Consider the following 23,769-nt stretch of genomic DNA (forward strand, 5'->3'; position numbering starts at 1 on the left):
GTGTGTGTGTGTGTGTGTGTGTGTGTGTGTGTGTGTGTGTGTGTGTGTGATCGTGACTAGAAGGAACCTTCTGCCAAAATGTGTACTTGATTGCAAGTATCTCCCCTCCACTAAAATCATACCTATACTGACCTCTTGCACCCACCCACACCTCTTCGGAGTAGCTCCTCAGAGCTGAGAGGCTGTCTCCCAGGCTACAGTCCTCATCTGACTTCAAATAAAGTTAAGTCACAACTCTCACACTGTGTTGTTTTTTTTTTTCAGTCAACACATTCTATCCTACCTGATCTTGAACTTAAAGACAGGTGAATAACATTCCCATCTATCTAAGATGTCTACTTGAATGTAAAAGCTAGAAAATTAAAATCTAACCAGATACATTCTGGAAAAAATAAACACTAACAAGGAGGAAAAAAAGATCCTCTAAAACCTGTTATTCATTCTTTACTATGCCTCCCTGGCCCCTCCCGGTCTCCCACAGTGCTTCCCTGTCACCATGTCCCTCCCACACACCAGCCTCTCAGGTCCTAATGCTAAAGAGCTATGATAGCCAGAATCCACTGTCTGAGGCTGATCAAAAGCAGTTTAATGAAGTCATGAGGGAGATTCATTAGCAGCTCTTCAAATTCGAAACAGTCCAAAAGTCACCACTGGTAGAGGAAGGACACAAGCCCCACAGTCAGGACACCTGGGGACAAGCACCCACCAAGGCTGCCTACACCTGAGGCCCTGCTCCCCTCATCGGCCCGGCTTTGTGTGGTTACCCAGCATGTCTTATATGAGGATTCAAGGAGAAAATACACATAGAAGCACTTTGAAGATATACAAATGAGAAGTATTTACATTTTAATGAAATTCTTATGCTAATTTTGCAATTACCACACTCCTAGAGGGGAAGAAAGCAGCCCAGTGCCAACCTCAATTCTGTTGGAGAATTCTGACCTCCCCCCCACACCACACCCCCACCACACACACACCACACACGCCCCCCTCCCCACACAGATCACACACCACACACACACCCCACACCCCACACCCCACACACGCTCTCAGCCTACGGAGGACTGAGGCTATGCAGAGTGGAGCCGGGGCAGCTCAAGGGCCCAGGAGGACTGACCGAAATCGCACAGCAGTCATGACCCTTTGGCCTAAGCAGTAACTCAGGGAGCAGGATGAGATGCTAAGGCCTTCCCTGAAGTCACCATGTATACACCCAGAACCAGCAGCTGAGCAATCAAAGCCAAGCCAGTGCCCAGCAAGTGGGAACAGGAAGTCAGAACACACAGAGGACAGTGCCCAAGGCCTCCCAGGTGGAGGGAACATTTGATTCCTTGGTCCTGAAGCATCTTTCCCACTTTCTTCCCTTGTGTTTGTGTACAGAGGGGTAGATAATACATGCACATGAGAGAAAACTCAAAAGATATAAAAGGGTCATGGAATGAAAAATAAGTTTCCTTTCCACCCCTAACCTCCAGCTCCCTTCCCAGAAGCAACCATTTTTACCAATTTCTGTGAATTCTTCCCAAGATACCCTTGCATACATGCACCACACATAAAGGCTGATAAACACATATATTCTTATTTTTAATAACGCCAACGCTGGCACAGCACACACTGTTCTGTGCCTCTCGTTGTTTCACTTGATCTGTCCTTGAGACTGTTCCACATCAGTGCAGAGACAGCCACCTCACCCTCTGCGTGGATGCAGGAAAATGGACTTGGCCAGTCCCTGCTGGTGGCCTCTAGGTTGTTCCAGTCTTTTCTATTTAATCAGGGCTACAGTGAGTATCCTGGCACACACGTCATTCTACACGTATGCAGCTCCATCCAGAGCCTAAATGCCTAGAAGGGGCGTCATGTCCCATCCTGACCGACTGTGGGCCTTGCTGCACTCCACAACCCTCTGGTGATCACCCTCCTGCACTGCCCCACGGCTCCACCAACAGCATGCAAACTCTGAACTTTATTCACTAATACACGAAAAACAGTATTTCACTGTTTAAATCTGCATGGTTCTTGGACTTCCCTGATGGCACAGTGGTTAAGAATCCACCTGCCAATGCAGGGGACACGGGTTCGAGTCCTGGTCCGGGAAGATCCCAAGTGCCATGGAGCAACCAAGCCCATGCGCCACAGCTACTGAGCCCGCGCCCTAGAGCCTGAGAGCCACAACTACTGAAGCCCGCGCACCTAGAGCCCGTGCTCTGCAACAAGAGAAGCCACTGCAGTGAGAAGCCAGTGCACTGCAATAAACAGTAGCCCCTGCTCGCCTCAACTAGAGAAAGCCTGTGCACAGCAACGAAGACCCAATGCAGCTGAAAAATAAATAAATAAATAAATAAAATTAAGAAAAATATTTTTAAAGAAAAAGGAATATAATATGTATTTCCTTTTCTGTAGTTCACATCCTCCCCACTTTCCATTGAGCTGAAGAAGGTAGATTTTGAGGTCACAGAAAATGCGGCTGTAGACAGGCTGTAGTTCTCTATCACAAGCTAATCTGAGGACCCCTGGATTACTCGGTGGGCAGGTCTAAGAGTGGCTGTACCAGGACGAGGGGAGAGCCAGCACACCAAAGCTGCACTATGGCTCACTGTGACCACTGGTGTTGACCATGAACTTGGCCTGAAAGGTCTATCTTATATCTTACTACAGCTAGCCTTGCCTTTTTTTCTTTTAAACTCTTCTTTGACATTGATTCTAACATAGTCCCTTCTATCTCTAAATTCTTAGGAATCTAAGATTCAACATGCTCCTTTCCCAGGACCAAAAGTGGACAAGTTTCCTGATTTCCACGAAAACGTGCTCAGCTCCTGCCCCTTACCTGGAGTTCCTCTGGATCCGAGTGTGCCCAGAAGGGGGCCGTGGTGCACTTGATCTTCCCCTCAGGGTCCATTTCAATATCCCACCAGGAGAGAACCACCTGAGCTTGGCCAGATGCCAGAGGTTCAAACTGCCTGCTATGGGAGGCTGTTGAGCTACTGACTTGCTTGCTGAAGTCCACACTGTGGAAGAATATTCAGGAACTGAAGCATATTTTAAGCTCACACACTCCATCTTTAAGCATTTATGGTGACCTCACCAGCAATGAGACTTGTTTGCAATGGACTCCTGATGTCAAAATGAACTCAAAAAGAACTGCCAAAGACCGCAATTCACCAAGTGTCTCCAAACGCCATGACCCTGGGTGGCTCCTTGGTACCTGAACATAGGCAGCACGTTGCTGAGGACAGTGAAGTCAGTGGGAGACACCTGGTTCAGCTGAATGTCATAGACAGAGGGCGCGCCAGGACACCTCTCCAGTTCCAAGGGGGGGACAATGACTTGCTCTCCAAGGCTGGTCTGAACACGGATGGGAAACAGCTTGTTCCATGACCACATCCTCCTGGACTCCACCAGCTGTGCGTAGATGGTTGCTCTGTGAGGCACTGCCTCACAATTTTTCTAAGTTTATATTAAAAAAGTAAAACAAAAGAACAAAAAAATAACCAGTTACGTTGACCCGCAGTAATTCCCATTGAGCAAAAGAGATTTATTCCCTAATATTAGGGAATAAATATTAGTACAGTAATTATAAATATTAGTATAGTATTAGTATAGTATAAATATTAGTATAGTATAAATATACTAATATTTATATTATAAACATTAGTATAGTATAAATATACTAATATTTATATTAGTATATTATATACAATAATATATATATTATATATATAATATTACATATTACATTTATATATATAATACATATATAAATATATAAATATTAGTATAGTATTAGTATAGTATTATTAGTATAGTATTATAGATTAGTAACATCTAATGCCTTATCACTATTAGGACAGTGAACTGTTTTCAGCCAATGCCCTTGGGAACAGAAGAAACCAGACTTCAGAAAGAATACACATTATGCCTAAGACGACTTATGTCAGGTAAGTTCCTAGCTACCTGACACTCTTGAATATTTCAAAAATAAACCTTGCCCCAGGAGCTTCCACCTGAGTGGGTGGTGGGATTCCAGGGCGCTGCTATGGAGGGGTGTAGTGAGCCACAGCTGGATGCTAAGGCCAAGGTCACCAACTAGCTCATAGATTTTCAGTGGAAGCTGGGTATGGCTGTGCGCTCAGACAGCTGCAGATCACTTAAGTATCCTTATGTTGCAGTGATGCTCAAAGTGGCAGATCATTCAGGCCAAGTAAAGAACAAGTCCTTCGAAATGACAATTCCACAGTTTCAGAATTTCTAGACAGTTCAAGGAAATTGCTGCAATTATTGAAACTGTGTGAAAACTGATTACTTGGTTGATGAATTGCTACCATCATTCTAAAATAATGGACTTTACTTTCTGCAACAAAACTGCCTAAGGATCAAATGATATTTATTGAATGAAAATTACACTTTTGGTTTTCCATTTTTTTAAATAATAAAAAAGAAAATCAGACAAACAGGAATTACAAAGTGGTGATTGCCACACACTTTGTGAATGTACTAAGAGCCACTGAATTGGAAACTTTAAAGGGTGAAGAACTCTGTGGTATGTGAATTCTATCTTAATTGGACAAGTGGCCATCCTCAACTGACCTGACCTCCTGGCCTCACCTGGCACTGCTGACCACACTCCTCACTTGGCTTTGGCTGCAGTCCCTCATCCGATTTCCCTCCTGCCTCATTCATCCAACACCCTCTACCTGCCAGGCACTAGGGGCCCAGCCATGAAGAGAACACTCACAGCTGCTACTGCACAGAAAGCACAAGCACAGGGTTTGTCTACCTCATCACTAGTGACCTTTTGGATCAGGTGATCCTTTACTGTGGGGGCTGCTCTGTGCATTGTAGGATGTTTGGTAACATCCCTGGCCTCTACCCACACATGACAGTAGGACCACCTCTCAGTTGTGACATCAAAACTGTCTCCAGACACAGCTCTGGAGGAGAAGCACTGCTCTCCCTCTCTGTCTCCTTCACAAAGCTGTGCTTCCCCTGCCCATCCCTTACAGAGAGAATTCCCCAGAGACCTGGTCTGGACCATCTTTTTCTCCCACCATGTACTCTCCCATTTGACCTCAACCACTCCATCTTCATTTACCAAATACATGTACCCAAATGCCTCCTGGTCCTCTCTACTTGGCTGACCCTCAGCTCAAAGTCTGTCTAAACCAAACAAGTCCTTCACCTCTCCCCCACCTTCCCAGGCCTGGTCCTCCTCCCAGTCAACAGGGAGCACCACCATCCAAGCCAGTCACCTACACCTCAAACCCTGGCATCATCCTCAATGCCTCCACATCTAAGTAACAGAAGTCCTTGACCACCTTCCTCCTCCCCGAGTCTACCTCTCTGGGCTCCACTGCTATGGCCTTGACTAAGGCCTACCTCAGCCCAGCACCTGAACAACTCCAGCCACCTTCTAACTAGTCTTCCTGCCCCTAGTGTTGCACCCCAGCTGCTCTCCACATGCCTGCCTGCATAAATCTGACACTGATCCTCTGCTTAAAATCCTTCTGAGCTACCACATTGCCTTCTGGAGCACAGGGGCCCTTCTTGGTCAGGCCCTGCCCAGCCCTTCAGCCTTCTCTCTTACCCTGCCTCCCACACACCCATAATCTGACTCATCTTCACATCTTTGTGCAGGCTGACCTCCTCTGCCGCGACTCCCCCCAGCTGCCAGGCCAAACCCTGCTCACTCTCAAGACTGACTCAGCTCATGCTTCATCTTCCCCAACCTCCCCGCCTTCTCCCACCAGAGGGGCAGGACCTCACCCCACCGACCACCATCAGCGTGGACCTCAAACTGTACTGTGACCACCTGCCCACCTACCTGCCTCCCCAGGAGCTCACCCTCATATTCTTGGTACTCAGAAAAGGCTCTGCAAAATGAAGGCACCAATAAATGTGTCTTCTGAGATCAATTCCTGGGTCACTGCAATACCACATGGACTATCTGTCAGACACTCCAGCACCCCAGTTCCATGACCTCCAATGTGGCAGGAAAAGGGACAGGGTAATGGAGACTGTGTGCCGCCATAGCTCCTTCAAGCTGAAACTCAAGCTCGGCAGATGGGGACAGTGATTACAGTGGACAGTGCACACCTGGCTGCTACGGGCCAGCTGGGAGAGGAAGCTGAGGACGGCTGCCTGTGCACCTTTTAATTACTAGATGAATTAGAGAAAGACAAATTGAACAACATTAACATAATTCTGAATATCCTTGTTCTCTACTTCAGGGATTCATCTAATTGATGGTTTTAATGTGGAGAAATAGAAATAATTTCTACCAAAGTTACTAGGAAGAATTTTGCATTTTGGAGACAAGACATCTCACGCAGGATGGGGAGCTGGAGGACGATCACCATCACATGCTGACCTCATGAGTAATGTGGACGCGGGCCCCAAATGCCTTGGAAGGAGCCCCCTTCCTCACTCCAGGGGTACTAAGTACCCCTCAAAAGAATACCGGGCCAAGACAGTTACGGGCTCATGTGAACAGTGCCCACATGGCAGGTGCCAGCAGAAGCAGCAAACACTCACACCTCCCCAGCCGGCCTTTGCCTCTGAGTCTCCACCTCCCAGTTTATGTTCATAAAAAAGCAAGACCAACATCTCTGAGCTAAAATTTTCAGCATATCTCTCCCTTCTCAAAACAACTGTCGGGGCTTCCCTGGTGGTGCAGTGGTTAAGCATCTGCCTGCCAATGCAGGGGACACGGGTTCAAGCCCTGGCCTGGGAAGATCCCAAATGCTGCGGAGCAGCTAAGCCTGTGGCCAAAGCTACTGAGCCTGTGCTCAAGAGCCCGCAAGCCCCAACTACTGAGCCTGTGTGCCACAACTACTGAAGCCTACGTGCCTAGAGCCCATGCTCCACAACAAGAGAAGCCACCGCAATGAGAAGCCTGAGCACCACAATGAAAAGTAGCCCCCACTCACCGCAACTAGAGAAAAGCGTGTGCACTGCAACGAAGACCCAACACAGCCAAAAATAAAAACAAACAAACAAATTTATTAAAAAAACAAAAACCTGCCAAAGATTATCACCACCCAAACTCCTTCATCTGGAACAGCCTGGCATTCAAGGTCTTCTATCCTCCACCCCATTCTCCACATTAGCTTACAAGCACCTTAGGCTGGTGTTCCCACTGACCTACCAAACAGGTCCTCCACCTGGGACATCTCTCCTTTTCCTCAGTGCCTTTCCAAATTCCACCCTCTCCACATATGCCCTCATCTCCTTCCTGAGCCTTGACCTTTTCCACCAGCCCTAAACCAAATGTCAGTGGTGCTTCTGCCTACCTCTCCATCTGGCCCATCAAGTCCTTACCACTGCTGACTAGTGTGGATATAGAAGCAAGAAGAATGGCTTATACTTCTCCCTGGATGCTAGAACACCTTACACACAGGTGACATTAAAAGAATGTTTGCTGAATTCAATTTGAAGATAGTTTCTAGTCTTTTGACTCTAACCTACTAAGACGTGGCATTCAAGAGGCACAGAGTCATAATTGAGGACAGTCAGAATCTCGCAGGAATCAAAGGTTGCCCTAAGGTGTACAGAGAGGCACTGAGGGCTCAGGCTATGTAGAGCGTAGTGTGTCAATGAGAGCTGTGTGAGTCAACTGAGATCACAGCAATTTGCCCGAAGGAGGCCCTCAGTCCCCTACCTGCACGAGATGCCTGTGTGCGTGTTCATAGGAGGGCAGTGCTCCCTCCCCAATCAGTTCCGTGTCAAACAGCTCCGTGATCAGGATGTTGGCACGGCATGGCATGTCACCATCTGAGAAACAAAAGGAAAGAGTCAGAAGCAAGCAACAGATTGGAACAAATATTAACAGCAAATATGTAAAAGATAAAAGGTTAATAGGTCACTAAAATTGAAAGCACATACATATGCTGAAGTATTTAGAAGTGTCATCATGTCTGCAACTGACTTTTCAACGGTTCAGAAAAAATAAAATAAAATAAAATCCACATTGACATAACACGTATACATCAAAATGCTAACGAGTGACTCCTAAGTCCTGGTTAAGAGAACATGGGTGTTCACCATACTACTCTATCAATTTTTCTGTATGTTTAATAATGCAAGGGACTTGTAAAACTGATAAGAAAACTACAAACACCCAAGAAGAAAACCAGGCAAAAATACAAATAGACAATTCAAAACAGAAAGCAAATCAATCAAATACATGAAAAAATTTTTATTCTTATTAGCAATTAGAGAGATACAAACAATTAAACTATTAACTATTAAATTAGCAAAAATTATTTGAAAAGCAAAACTGAATGCTGGTACTTCAGATATTTCTAGGCTGCAGAGAGGGGGAGAAAACTAAAGCAAGAGAGAGGCTGATTCCACTGATACGCAATGATACAGCTGAGACCCAGGATTCAGAAACCCCAGTTCCTTACACTAAATCCCCCTTAATTAAGTTAGTTTCTTGCTACCAAACAATCCCCCAAATAATAGTTTTTTAAGGACAGTAGGATTATGGAAGGTCTTTCTGTTAACTCTATTTTTTAAACCTCTATAATATAATGTAAAGTAATATTACCTCTACAATTACAATTTTTAATGAGCCCAGATAAAACTGACTTTGGAAGGGGTATTCATCATGGAGAATTAACTGTAAACACTCCTAATGGCTCATGAATTACAATTTGACAAAGCCCACTCATCTTCCCTACACAGAAGACAAGTATCACAGATGAAGTGAGAAAAGAGCAGCATTAAGAGGTTCAAAGAAGGACGCAGTAGAGGGAGCTTGAGCCTTGAGTCATAGAGAGCTGGGCCTGGATCCCACTTTCTAGCCCTGAACCCTCAGTCCTGACCATAAGTCACCTCATCTGTAAAAGAGTGGTAGGTTACAAGATCTGCTTCACCTGGTGGTGTTTCAAATAACAAAGGTAAAACCTATCCAGTTCCTATGAAGTACACGTGTCCTCAATGGCAGCACAACGTGAAAGGAGGCTGAGAAGAAACTTCTGTCTCCTGGCACAGAGACCACCCTCCTGGGTCACTGCCCATCCTCTCTGATATCATGCCAAACTCCAACTGAAATACACTGTCCCATACTAAGCCAACCACCCCACTTGCACACACCTGCTTCTCTGTCCAACATTTCTTCTCAATGAACAGCATCACCAGTCACACAGTCCTGAAACCTGGGCATCACTGACCAGCTCCAGAACAGGAACCCTGACTGGCCTGTTCACCACTGCACCCCAGCGCCTAGAACAATGCTGAGCACCCAGTAACAGTCAGCAAATGTTAGCTAAATTCTTGATTCCTCCCTTTTTGTCACCCTACATCTAATCAATCACCAAGCCCTACCAATTCTACCTTCTGAATAATTTTTAAGCCAATTATGTAACTTAAAATGATTTATTGCCCAAATCTGCTTCAAAAATAAAGCTTTATGATCTAATGAATTTCAACAAATACTTTTTGAGAGCCTGTTGAGTACTAATGTATAAGGGTACAGAGGGTGCAGGGCCAGAGGAGGGGCAGTTACCCCAGGTGCCTCAGAAGTCTTCACCAAATGACTGGATGAATGAATAAGTGCCCCCCCAAGTTGGCTGCTACGCGTCTCAGCATGTAATCCATCTCTGGGGAATAGGCAACAAACTCAGATGCCATTTTTTAAAAGGGCTCAGAACAGAAGCTTGGAAATATGCATTTGGGAGCAAAAAGGAAGCTGCAAAGGACAACCAAGACTGGGAGATGTCACTGAGGCCTGGGAAGGGAGAGTTTTCAGAAGGACTCAATGGCAGAAGTACCAAAGCTGCAGTGTTTGTAAAGCAGGGAAAAGACCATCAGCCCGGGCAGTGAGGAAGCCACTTGTCAAGTTGAAGAAGTAGAAACAAAGTCCCATTTACAAGGGGTTAAGGACCAAGCAAAGCTGACAATCTACTCACTAAACAAATATGACTGAATTCTTTCATGTGCCAGGCCCTGTGCCAAGTTATGGAATGGAATTAATATTAATAAGACTACACAGTCCATGAGCTCAGGATGCTTCAGCTGTGTGGGGATACAGACATTAAATACATAATTACATAATTACTTCATTATTGCAGTCATAAGCACTACATAGAAAAATATTAAGAAACATAAGAGGGGGCTGGCGTGAACAACACACAGCCTGGAGGAGGCACAGGGCAGAGCACAGAGTGAGTGACACGGCAAAGGCTGCTCGGCAGGTGAGTCTCCGCTCTCTCAAGATCTCGGGCCAAAATGGAGTAACTGGGATCAGACTTACCCACCACCATAATCAACTAGAAAACCTTGCAAAACATATGAAACAAGTGGTTTTAGATGTTGAACAATGGGAAACAAAGTGACCCCTACTACTGCCCTGGCTTCCAGCCAGCAGGCACTTTCCAGACCATGGTACTCGGTACACAGAGTGAGAAGCCAAGCAAAGTGTCTTGCTGAATAAGGAGACAGCAAAGAGTTCAAGGGAGTGGAGGAGGCTACACTTCAGGGAGAGAGCCGGACAGGAAGTTACACAGAAAAAGGGCTTCAGAAATCTGCAGAGGGTTCCCCTCATGTCTCTTGCTGACTATATTCACACACACACAGGCTAAGTCTCTAGAAGGCCGGGCAAAGGATGACCATGTAGCTATAAGCTGAACAACTGCCAGAGCTCAGAGGACTAAGAAACATTCTAGTTCTGATTAGCCAGTGCCCAGGCATTCAGCAGAGACCCCAGAAAGGTCACACTGTACTAGTATGGCTAAAGCTTGCTTAGAACAAGGGTTCTCAATAGGGGGAGCTAGGGGAGCTTTCTCAATAGGAGAAAGCACACAGGCTTTCTCTAGTTGTGGGCTTTCTCTAGTTGTGGCAAGCGGGGGCTATTCTTCGTTGCGGTGCACAGGCTTCTCATTGCAGTGGCTTCACTTGTTGCGGAGCATGGGCTCTAGGTGCACAGGCTTCAGTAGTTGTTGCACACAGGCTCAGTAACTGTGGCTCACGGGCTCAGTAGTTGTGGTTCGCGGGGTCTAGAGCGCAGGCTCAGTAGTTGTTGCGCACGGGTTTAGTTGCTCCGTGGCATGTGGGATCTTCCTGGATCAGGGCTTGAACCTGTGTCCGCTGCATTGGCAGGTGGATTCTTAACCACTGTACCACCAGGGAAGTCCCCCTAGAAGCTTCTTGTCCACTGTGCTCTTCCAGTATCAGTGGCATGTGAAACGTTAGAAGTCTGATTCAAATTCCTAAACTATAAAAAATATTCTGAAAACCTGGAGAGACCGAGCTACACAGGCAAATCTCTCACACTGGATACTGAGACAGGATATCGGAACTAAGCAAACCTCTTTCTACCATCAACTTAGTTTTACTTCTATCTGATAAAACTCAAAATTCAGATAAATTTTGAATTCCAACTTGCTTAAGCAAAAGGTTTCATTTGTTTGCATCACCACTCTTATACTTGATTAGCTCTGGTTTACTCATTCCTGATTTGTTTTAACTAGTAGAGAAATAAACTAACAGAAAAGCAAAGTGCTTATCTTCAGATCAGCACATGGAGAGGCCCCAGTCTCTGTGATTACCTGGGTACATCTATTCCACAAACTGGAATAAACCTTTTCCTCTCTCCTACAAGAGCAAGTAAAGCTTTTGACACAGGATGTGTTGATCTTACCTGGCCCTATGGTCACCTCAGTGGAATGCTTGTTGATAATCTTAATCTTATCACTGAAGCCATTTTTCTCCACAATCTTTACAGCAGCATCAGCCATAGGTTTGAAAACCTAAAAATTAGAGACAAAACCCAAGTAAAAATGAGCAATAAATTAAATAACATCCTAAAACCCAAGATATGCCTTGATTCTGGTCCTATGACTTGTACTAAAAGAGGCCTACACTACAGAATTTCTTCCTGAATACACAAAATGTACCTTTGTTACCATTTGATGCAGGCAAAATACTTCATTGGGCTGATTTGGGTTCAGTTGATAAATAAACAAGACTTCATCTATGTAACTTAAATACTTCTCCAAATGTGTGTCTTGGAAATGAATACAAAAGGATGAAATTCCGCTGGGTTTAACTTGCAGCTGGGCCTTCCCATTACATGCCAGGCACAGGAGGGATGCAGGGGGCTCCCAAGGAGGCTGCACTACCTAGTAAGGATGGCAGGTGCCAGTGCTATGCTAGAGGGAACCAGGAAGGGGACTTGCCTCACAAAACCATGATCTGTGAACTGGGACAGGAAGTGTATGCGCTCTCTAGAGGAAAGTGAGACTGTAACTGTAGTAGATGTTAAGTGTGAGCAGCAGGTTACTCTCCTGCTCAAAACTGTCTCAAATCCCTACTGCTAGCAGAACACAGCCTATATTTTCTTACGGTATTTGAGGCCCTCCAAAATGTGGACCACCTTACTTTACCCAGCCTTACTCCCCTCCCACACCCTCCACCCGATACACACATACACACACACAACCAACGCTACAGCCACGCGGATGTCCTCATTGTGCAGGAGGCAAGCCTGAGCTTTCCCTGCCCTACTCCCACCTGCAAGCAAACCCAACTTTCCAGGGCAGCACAAATCCCCCCCAACAGAAGTTTTCCCTGAACCCTTCACATGTCCCTAAACATAAGTTTCTCCAACTCTTACTTTCCAGCCTGCCCAACTTAGATTGCACAGCTCCAACCACGTCACTGCATAAAACATACAGATGCACATGCGGCCACACACAGAGAAAGGAAATTTTTGAAAATGATAAAGTGCCTGGTCACGATGACAAGATTTCCATTTTTTTCTAAGACCTTTTCTGCATCACCCATATTTTCTGCCGTGATCACGTATTTCTTTTATTATAGTCAAAAGGGAAATGCTATATTCTTCTATAAAGAATGCATATGTGCTCAGCTAGGAAAAAAAAATCTTCACAATCTGTTTCAAATTATTTCTAGTCTCTGGCTTGATGGTTTTGATGTATTCATAGTTTGAGGGCCTCAAACCCTCAGTTCTCACCTATCAGTTTACCTCCACCCCAGAAGTATCACAAGCTCACACCATCCTCTCAGCCCTCCTGCCTCCTGACTTATCATTCATCTCTTCCACTGACCCTTCAGGCTCTGTCATTCACAGCCTCCTCCTCAGCCACCAAGAACTCAAGAACTCACCCCAAACACTATCTGGAATGAACACTGAAGCTGACTTCCCAACATCATTCTGTGTCCTCTCCTGGCCCTCAAATCAGTTTGGGGAACTGACCTTCTTTCAAGTGGTGCATCTGTCTGGTCTAAGGTCAATGAGGTAAGTTAAATGGCATTTAACCTTATTCTGGCCAATGATACCTAAAGAGAAGTCTGCTAGAGATGCCTAGAAAGTTCTTTTTGCCCTTAAAAAGGAGAAAGAAAGAGAGGAAGCCAGGACCATGCTTTGTTTTCAAGGCATTTGCCACAGAAATCACTGTAACCAATGCACCTTCCCTAAATATTCCTTCCTTTTCAAATGTACTAAAAGAGAAGCCTACAGTCAATGTCTGTGATTTCTTATATTCCATCCATTCCTCAACCTTACTCTCCTGAAAATATCACCTAAAGGGGGGTCACCAATAACCTCCTCGCTGCCAACCCACAGCTTTCTCAGTCCTCATCCTGCTCAATTTCTACACCTGCGCTAATACAGTAGCCATATGTAGCTATTTAAATGTAAATGAAAACTGAATAAAATTCCAAAATTCAGTTCCTCAGGCCTACTAGTCACATTTCAAGTGCTCAGCAGCCACATGTGGCTAGGGACCAGCATACTGGCCAGTAGAGCCATAGAAGATTTTCAACATCAGAAAGTTCTATCGGACAGTGCTGCTCTATAACATCCACACCGACTGACCACTCCCTCTTTCTCACGATTTCTATGCAGTCTGCCCCTACCCTCTAGGGTCTCTTCGTGTCTGTCTGAACTTGACTTTACGGCCACTCTTCTTCCCTCAGCCCCCTGAACATAGGTGTGTTCCAAGGTCTGCTCTTTTCAGTGTACTCTCTCTCCGTGGACAGCCTCCTACACTGCCAGCTTCACCTGTCACATCTTTAGCAAGTGAGTCCCAAATCCACTATATATGCAACTCTCTCAAGGTTCAGACTTCCGTCTATAGGGACCAGCAGGTTCTCTCTCACTCTTTCTTCTGCACCTGTCTTTCCTGTTGCCATGCAGCTCAGGCAGAGCTGAAACCACAGGGCAATCCACAGACAAGAACAGAGGATCAAACAGGTAGTCACTAAAACAAAAACTGGGAGGCCACCATAAGATGTCAAGAATCAAATGGAAGAGGTCTGAGAGTCACAGGTGAGAGTAGCAAGAGAATTAGAAATCCAGGTAAGTGATGTAAAAATATGGAAAAACCTAAGAGTACAGTCCTACCAATTCTATCGAAAAGTATGTTCTCACCCTATATTTTTAATTAGCAGTCCACGTATATACTGGCTCCTGCCACAAGACCTGTCTCTCTCATACTCAACACGTCCAAAATGAAATGCATTGTCTTTCCTGCAAAGTAAGTTATCTTCCTCTGAGTTCCTCTTACCAGTCAATGGCATCCCTGCCTCCACCCCAGACACCCACACTAGAAAACTAACTCTCACATACATGCACACCCTGGCATCAAAGCTACCAATGTGGAGTCAGCACCATATTAGGAACTAAAAAGACCAAGCTCCAGGTCTAGCTCTCCTACTTATTAACTGTGGGACTTACATCTTTAAACTCTATGGGTCTTAGTTTCTTCATTTACAAAGATAATAAAATCTAGTTGAGTTTTTTGTTTTTTGCCGTGCTGTGGAGCAGAGCTTGCTCCTCTCCCGCTCAGCCGTGCAGGCTGAATCGACCAAAGCAATGGTTATGGAGAAGCCTAGTCCCCTGCTGGTCAGGCGGGAATTTGTGAGACAGTATTACACACTGCTGAACCAGGCCCCAGACATGTTACACAGATTTTATGGAAAGAACTCTTCTTATGTCCATGCGGGATTGGATTCAAATGGAAAGCCAGCAGATGCAGTCTAGGGACAGAAAGAAATCCATAGGAAAGTGATGTCACAAAACTTCACTAATTGCCACTCTAAGATCCATCATGTTGATGCTCATGCCACTCTGAATGACCGTGTGGTGGTCCAGGTGATGGGCTTGCTCTCTAATAACACCCAGGCTTTAAGGAGATTCATGCAGACCTTTGTCCTTGCTCCTGAGAGCTCTACTGAAAATAAGTTCTATGTTCACAATGATATCTTCAGATACCAAGATGAGGTCTTTGGTGGCTTTGTCCCTGAGCCTGAGGAAGAATCTGAAGAAGTAGAGGAACCTGAAGAAAGACAGCAGACACCTGAGGTGGTACCTGATGATTCTGGAACTTTCTATGATCAAACTGTCAGCAATGACTTAGAAGAACATTTAGAAGAACCTGTTGCTGAACCAGAGCCTGATCCTGAACCAGAACCGGAGCAAGAACCTGTGTCTGAAGTCCAAGAGGAAAAGTCTGAGCCAGTACTGGAAGAAACTGCTCCTGAGGATGCTCAGAAGAGTTCTTCTCCAGCGCCTGCAGACATAGCCCAGACAGTGCAGAAGGACTTGAGAACCTTTTCTTGGACACCTGTGACCAGCAAGAACCTTCCACCCAGTGGAGCTATTCCAGTTACTGGGATACCACCTCATGCTGTTAAAGTACCAGCTTCACAGCCTCGTCCAGAGTCTAAGCCTCAATCTCAAATTCAATTCCACTGCAGAGGCCTCAGAGGGATCAAAGGGTTCAAGAACAGCGAATAAATGTTCCTCTCCAGGGCTTCCCTGGTGGCGCAGTGGTTGAGAGTCTGCCTGCCGATGCAGGGAACACGGGTTCGTGCCCCGGTCCGGGAAGATCCCACATGCCGCGGAGCGGCTGGGCCCGTGAGCCATGGCCGCTGAGCCTGCGCTTCCGGAGCCTGTGCTCCACAACGGGAGAGGCCACAACAGTGAGAGGCCCGCGTACCGCAAAAAAAAAAAAAAAAAAACCGTAGATTTGTTCTATCAGGTTCAGAGTATGTTGGGAATTACAGAATCCCTCCTTTCACGCTGTATGTCTTGTGTTCATTTGTTATGCCTCACTCTGAAATTGAGTCTCAAACTGGAATGCCTTTGAGGTCAGATGCTTCTGTAGAGGTTCTTTGACCTGAATAGTTCAGCATTTGTATTAAGTTTTATTTCAGTGTCTCTTCAGAATCCTAGTCATAGCCCATAACAAAGAATGTAACTTTAATATTTGACTTTGCTGGTGTGCTTGAGTGTGCACTAGGTTTTTTTATTTAAATCACAGCCATATGGTAAATTTTCTATTTTGTTATGGTTCCCTTTTATTGGTGGGCATGCAGTGGGCGTTTCTTGGAAATAGCCAATTTTTATTAAAATGTTTCTGGAAGAAAATTTAAAAAAAAGAAAAATCTATTTGAGTCTACACTGATTTCTTTTTATCAGCTCAAAGACTCCCACAAAGGCAAAGAAACGGCTCTTAATCAATTTAATGAAATCCTGAGGCAAGCGTACAGAATTGCACGCACCCGTGCACACACCCCTCTCAGGACTTTTATGGAGACCTGAAGCCCATTATTCTTACCTCAAGTTAAGAACACCTAACTCAAGATATTAGAGTTAAAAGTCTTTATTGAGACACTCAGGTCTTCCGGAGTCTAGCTATAATCCACCTTTCTGTGTTTTTCTACCATGACAACCCTCTGCCACAACTCTGGATGACACTTCCCCAAACACACCACGGTACTCCCTCAGCCTAAAATGCCTACCTTTCTAGACCATAAGCATGAGGGCCACCCTGTAAACAAGCAGTGGCGGGGGAGCTGGAAGGAGTCTGGGTAGAACACCCAGAATGCTGACCTCTACACTTCATGTGAGAAAGCAAAAAACTTCTATCTGTTTAAGCCACTGTTATTTGGGGACTTTGTTATCTGCAACTTAATCACCATATGAACCAAATTTTGTAGGGCAAAGTGCTTAAATACATGACCCCTTTCCCAAAAGCTTGGAAGAAAATACACCAAAATTTTAACAATGGTTAACTTTGAGTTAACACACTATTTTTATTTTATATTTACCAAATCTCGTATAAGGATATGTATTATTTACATTATCAGAAAAATAATATATGTTTAATGTTTTATTAAAGGAAAGAAATGGCAGACTGCGGAACTATTGGTAAATGTAGTAAGATGGCTGGCTCTGTGGGGACCTTTAAGGTAATCTCAACTTTGGTGCACATTCAAAAATCCCAATGCCCAGGCCATATCCCAGAATAATAATTAAAATGGGGGGCTTCCCTGGTGGTGCAGTGGTTGGGAGTCTGCCTGCCAATGCAGGGGACGCGGGTTCGCACCCTGGTCTGGGAAGATCCCACATGCCGCGGAGCAACTGGGCCCGTGAGCCACAATTACTGAGCCTGAGCGTCTGGAGCCTGTGCTCCGCAACAAGAGAGGCCGCGATAGTGAGAGGCCCGCGCACCGCGATGAAGAGTGGCCCCCGCTTGCCACAACTAGAGAAAGCCCTCGCACAGAAACAAAGACCCAACACAGCCATAAATAAATAAATAAAATAAATAAATAAATAAATAAATAAATAAATAAATAATAATATCACCCCTGATTTAAAAAAAAAAAATGGGTAGGTGGGGGGAGGACATGACAACGACTGACTAGACATTAGCTTTTTTAAATTTCCTCAGTGATTCTGACATGCAGCCAAGGCTGAGAACCACTATTTTCAGGGAAGAAAATGAGCTCCTGGAGAAAGGAACTGTGTCTGATTCATCTCTGTGTTCTCCAAACCTGACCCTGTGCTTGGCATGGATGTCTGTCTGTGAACAAACAGATGGGCAGAGTGCAAGGGACACAAAGGACTTCCCACGTAGGACACAGGACACACATGTGAAGAGTGTGCCTCACCTCAATGGCATAGCAGAAGTCAGCACCAGCCGTGACAGCCATCATTGACAAGAGTCCTGTGCCAGTGCCAATGTCAAGAACCAAGGCCGTCTGTCCTTTGTCCTTCACCCTGCTCACAGCAGCCCGGATACCTTGGTAATATTTCATATTCTAAGAAAAAGGGAGAAACAGTTGTTATTTCATACCAGTTTTATAAATAAGTGCTTTGCGAAGTTCTGAAGTCATGGTTGGCAGCAGCAGTGTAAGTCATGACCCTATAACCTCTGTGACTTACACTGGCTGAGTTGGGCAGGCCTCCTGAGGCTCCAGGGGCACTGGGTCAACCTCTTAAATTAAGCGATGGTCTCTCCCCATCACATCCACTCTTCTATACTCTGCTTAGACATGCTGGGGCTAGGGCTCTGCAAACTACATTCTCCTCTTTCCAGCTGTTAGGACTGGACAACAGGGGAACTAGAGGGTGACTGGAAGGTAGGAGAAAGCTTGTTCCTTCCCACATAAGGGCTCTCCTTGGGCCCTTCAGAGCTAGCAGCAGCACTCAAGCAGAAATTCCTCTCAGACATCTGAGCACTAGCCTCACAGGAACTCTCCTCCACACATCTAGGTTCTGGAAACCCCAGTCTTCTCCCTTTGTGTCCCCAGCCCTAGGAAAGGGGACTGCTTTCTGCAATTACTATCACTAGGCTACCCTGGTGCCTCCCAGCCCTCCCACACCTGTGTAACCAATTCCCTCTATTAAATTCCCTCTGTTGAAATATATAACATTGCTTTTGGTCTCCTCACTGGACTCTAATTCATACAGCTTCCTGGGCTAAAAAATATTTTCCTCTCACAAAATCATTTCTTCATTTTTAGTTCAGGTCCTTAGTAGCTTAAGCAGACACATTTTTTTCTCTATAACAGTTTGGCCGATTAAGTACCCTGACCCTTCTGTTGAAAATAACTAAAAATGATGGGGTAAATATATGTAAATCTGTTTAAATGCACTGATGACCTTGCCAAGTCAGTAAGCAATATTAAGAGGCCAAACATGGACTTCCCTGGTGGTCCAGTGGTTAAGAATCCACCTTCCAATGCAGGGGACATGGGTTCCTGGTCAGGGAACTAAGATCCCACATGCTGAGGGGCAACTAAGCCCATGCACTGCAACTACTGAGCACACGGGCCACAACTAGAGAGAAGCCCACGTGCCACAACGAAGATCCCACATGCCGCAACTAAGACCTGACGCAGCCATACATACATAAATATTAAAGAAGAAAAAGAGGCCAACACCTAGAAGTGGATTCACCTGAGTTGAGCCTTAAGATGACTCCCCTACCAGCTGACACCTTGATCACAGCCTATAAGAGACCCAGAGGCAGGGAACTCAAGCTAAGCTGAGTCCAGATTTCTGACCCACAAAAACTGTGAGACACGGACTTCCCTGGTGGCACAGTGGTTAAGAATCTGCCTGCCAATGCAAGGGGCACAGGTTCGAGCCCTGGTCCGGGAAGATCCCACATGCCATGAAGCAACTAAGCCCGCTGTGCCACAACTACTGAGCCTGCGCTCTAGAGCCCAAGAGTCACAACTATTGAGCCTGCATGCCACAACTACTGAAGCCTGCATGCCTAGAGCCCGTGCTCAACAAGACAAGCCACCACAATAAGAAGCCCATGCACCGCAATGAAGAGTAGCCCCTGCTCGCCGCAACTAGAGAAAGCCCACGCATAGCAACAAAGACACAAAGCAGCCAGAAATAAAATAAATTAATTAATTAAAAAAAAGTGAGATAACTCTTTAAGCCATTAAGTTTGGGGATAATTTGTTATGCAGTAGAAAATGAACTAATACAGGACTATATTTTGATATTTTGATACAGGACTGGTACCAAAAGGGCAATATTCTCTGACCACAGTACAATCAAGTTAGAAATTTCAATAACAAAAATGTAACTCAAGGGCTTCCCTGGTGGCACAGTGGTTGAGAGTCCACCTGCTGATGCAGGGGACGCGGGTTCATGCCCCGGTCCAGGAGGATCCCACATGCCGCAGAGCGGCTGGGCCCGTGAGCCATGGCCGCTGGGCTTGCGCATCCGGAGTCTGTGCTCCGCAGCAGGAGAGGCCACAGCAGTGAGAGGCCCACATACCGCAAAAAAAAAAAAAAAATGTAACTAAAGAAAAAAGATTTTTGAACCCTAAGAAATTTTAAACTCACAGGTAAAAGACTAAAGCAAAAGGGAATTAGAAAATATCTAGGGAGTTCCCTGGTGTCCTAGTGGTAAAGATTCTGGGCTTTCACTGCCATGGCCCAGGTTCAATCCCTGGTCAGGGAACTGAGATTCCACAAACTGCATGGCAAGGCCAAAAAACAAAACCAAACAAACAAAAAGAATGCAGATTTCTGCTGGGCCTGAGGTCTGCGCTTGGTCTGCATTAAAAAAAAAATCTAGAATTGAGTAATTTTTTTAAAACTATATATCAAAACTCATGGGATGGCAAGAGCAATATTTGGAGAGAAATGCATTAAAAAAAGACAAAAGATGAGACAGGCATCCACCTAAAAAATTAGAAACAGGGCTGCAAAATAAACTCCAAATGAGTAGATGAATAAAAATAATAAAGAACAATAATCAATGAATTAGGAAACAAATATAAAACAGAAATCAATGAAGATAAAATTTAGTTATTTCAAAAGATTAAAAACTTGAAGAACCTCTGGTAAGACCAGTCCAAAAAAGAAACGGAAAAAAATGGTAAAGGAAGAAAAAGAAGTACAAGTAGCCAAAAACTGGGAATGAAGGGCGGGTGATGAGGTGGTGATATCAGTATATATGCTGCAGAGATTAAAGAGTCCACCAGGAGGGTACTTCCCTGGTGACGCAGTGGTTAAGAATCTGCCTGCCAATGCAGGGACATGGGTTTGATCCCTGGTTCGGGAAGATCCCACATGCCACAGAGCAACTAAGCCCATGTGCCACAACTACTGAAGCCCACGCGCCTAGAGCCCGTGCTCCACAACAAGAGAAGCCACCGCAATGAGAAGCCCACGCACCGCAATGAAGAGTAGCCCCGACTTGTCGCAACTGGAGAAAGCCCACGTGCAGCAACAAAGACCCAATGCAACCGAATAAGTAAATAAACAAAAGAGATTAAAGGATATTAAAAACAATCTTTAGCAAATAAATTCACCCAAAATCAGATGAAGTGAACATTATATTGGAGATTCTATCCAACACATTACAGCAAGAAAAAATGAAATAAGATCTAGATAGAAAGAAAGAAAATTATTATTAATCACATATGAGACGAGTGTGAAGAAAACCCAAAACACCTACAAATAATTATTAGAATTAAGAGAACTGAGAAAGATTACAGGATTCCAAATCAGTAAATAAAAAACAATTGAGGGCTTCCCTGGTGGCACAGTGGTTGGGAATCCGCCTGCCAATGCAGGGGACACAGGTTCAATCCCTGTTCTGGGAAGATCCCACATGCCGCGGAGCAGCTAAGCCCGTGCGCCACAGCTACTGAGACTGCGCTCTAGAGCCTGTGAGCCATAACTGCTGAAGCCCGCGTGCCTAGAGCCCATGCTCCACGGTGAGAGAGGCCACCATAATGAGAAGCCTGTGCACCGCAACAGGGAGTGGCCCCCGCTCGCTGCAACTAGAGAAAGCCCACACACAGCAACGAAGACCCAATGCAGCCAAAAATAAATAAATAAATAAATTTATTAAAAAAAAAAAAAATTGAAATTCAGTATTATCAGCAATAGCTTTTAAACCCTTGGCAAAAGGAAGAATTTCTTAAATATGAGACAAAAAGCACCAGTCAATAAAGAAAATATAAGATAAATTTGACATTAAATTTAAGAACTTGTATTGTGGAAAAAACCCCACAAACTAAGAGACCAGCAATACATGTAACTGACAAATGGTTAGTACCCAGAATATATAAAGAATTCCTACAAATTACTAGGTCATAAAAGAGGAAACATGAATAGCCAATGAAAAATGAAAAAAGCTCACATTCAGCAGTGATCAGGGGAATGCAAATTAAAACTATAGTGAGAGACTAGTTCAATCCAACCAGATTGTCAAAGATGTAAAAATTGGTTAATACACAAGACATGAGAATGTAAACTGGCACTATTAGTTTGGAAAAGAATCTGACATTACCCATAGAGCTAGACACACCTGATGGCTGATGGCCAGCAATTCCATTCCCAGGTATACACACCCTAGAGAAAAATAAGCATATGCACCAGAGTACAGTTACTGGAGTGTTCCAGGTAGCACTACTTACAATAGAAGGAAGCTGGAAACAACGCCAAAGCCTATCAGCAGAAGAATGGGTAAGTAGTGATATATTTACACAATGGAATCTGTATAGCAGTGAAAATGAATGAACTTACAGCTACATGCAAAATGGATGAATCTCAAAAACAATGCTGAGCAAAAAGACAAGTCACAAAGAATAAACACATTATGACTCCATTGTATAAAGTTCAAAAACAGGCAAAACTAAGAATTTATATTTTAAGGACATGTAGTAGGTGGTAAAACTATAAAGAAAAGCAAGAGAGTAACTGATACAAAATTCAAGACAGTGGAAACTTCTGGAAGGAGGAAAACAAATGCAATCAAGGAACACATAAGGAATTCCAAGTAATGGTAATGTTCCATTTCCTAAGCTGAGTAGTGAGTCTATGAGCATTTGTTTTATTATTCTTCTTTAAACTATACATATACATTTTATACTGTTTTGTGTGTCTATGTTATAACAAAAAGGTTCTTTTAAAGAATACGAATAGTACTAGAGTTTAAAATATCAAAGCCTTTAAAATAGTACTAGACTTAAAAAGAAAATGGAGTGATAATGTCAAAATTCTGAAGTGATTTCCAAACTAGAATCCAGCCTTAAGTGTGAGGATAGAATACAGAAGTTTTTGGACAAGCCAAGTCTCAAAAACCTTACTTCCCACAAACCCTCTCACAGGAAAGTGAGGAAGGATGAGCTTCACCAAAGAGGGAGGGAACCAAAGAGGAATACATAGGATGCAGGAAATGGAAGACCCAATAAAAAAAGAGGAATGAAGGAAGTCTACAGACAATAAACAAGAATCCCAGGACGACAGATACACAGCAGGTCTAGAAGGCACCCAGTCCAGACTGGAGCAGGGCAAAATGATCCCAGAGACAATCTCCAAGAAGATGAAACTGACAGAATAGCTGATTGTTTTGACCTTTCCTTCAGAAAGGAAAATTATACTACTGGGAGAAAGTTTGGGCATAAAAGGATGAGTACATAGAAAACAAAGCAAGGGAATTCCCTGGCAGTTCAGTGGTTAGGACTCCACGCTTTTACTGCCGAGGGCACGGGTTCGATCCCTAGTCGGGGAACTTAAGATCCTGCAAGCAGCAAGGCGTGGCCAAAAAGTAAAGAAAAAAAAGAAAACAAAGCAAAAATAAGATAATTATTAATAAAGTTATTCAAGAAAGAAAAAGCAATCAAAGTATATCGCATAGCTCAACTGTGAACAGTGTTTACACATGCCTAATAAAGTCAACATACAATCTTAACTAACATGAACATTTATGTGTTTACCTCATCACAACCCTTCAAAAGGAGGTATTATCGTTATCCCTATTTTACAGATGAGAAAACAGAGGCACAAAGAATTTAAGTGACTTGCCTACTGAAACACTGAATATCAATTTAGCAAAAATTATAACTACATTGGGACAGAGAACGAGTGGGAAGGAGGAGCTGAAAGAATACCAAACTCTCAGCTCTCACAGTGGAAAGTCAATAGATAATAGTTATTTAGATCTGGAAGTAAACATAAAACAGCTCAAAGAAAAGAAAT

General features: G+C 44.3%; 2 protein-coding genes and 1 pseudogene across 6 annotated transcripts in view; 2 read left to right on the plus strand and 1 right to left on the minus strand.

Annotated features, from left to right (window-relative positions):
- The window catches only part of PRMT7 (protein arginine methyltransferase 7), a 50,001-nt gene that overhangs the window by 14,110 nt on the left and 12,122 nt on the right, over positions 1-23,769 (minus strand). For all 5 annotated transcript variants that reach the window (XM_027119486.1, XM_027119488.1, XM_027119487.1 and 2 more), the window contains 5 exons: positions 17,920-18,069; positions 11,639-11,747; positions 7,655-7,767; positions 3,203-3,444; positions 2,825-3,005 (listed from right to left, as the gene is read on the minus strand). In XM_027119486.1, coding sequence (XP_026975287.1) covers positions 2,825-3,005; positions 3,203-3,444; positions 7,655-7,767; positions 11,639-11,747; positions 17,920-18,069 — 795 coding nt within the window. The remainder of the gene's footprint in view (positions 1-2,824; positions 3,006-3,202; positions 3,445-7,654; positions 7,768-11,638; positions 11,748-17,919; positions 18,070-23,769) is intronic.
- LOC113627164 (COMM domain-containing protein 6-like) lies at positions 3,799-4,518 on the plus strand. The gene is given in 2 exon segments (XM_027119498.1): positions 3,799-4,245; positions 4,247-4,518. Coding segments are annotated over 2 exon segments (174 nt in total). The 5' UTR covers positions 3,799-4,114; the 3' UTR covers positions 4,290-4,518.
- Positions 11,775-15,804, plus strand: LOC113627163 (ras GTPase-activating protein-binding protein 1 pseudogene; annotated as a pseudogene).

This window comes from Aethalodelphis obliquidens, unplaced genomic scaffold (genome assembly GCF_003676395.1).
Source record: "Aethalodelphis obliquidens isolate GAN/ISIS:26980383/991018 unplaced genomic scaffold, ASM367639v1 scaffold20, whole genome shotgun sequence".
NCBI lineage: Eukaryota > Metazoa > Chordata > Mammalia > Artiodactyla > Delphinidae > Aethalodelphis > Aethalodelphis obliquidens.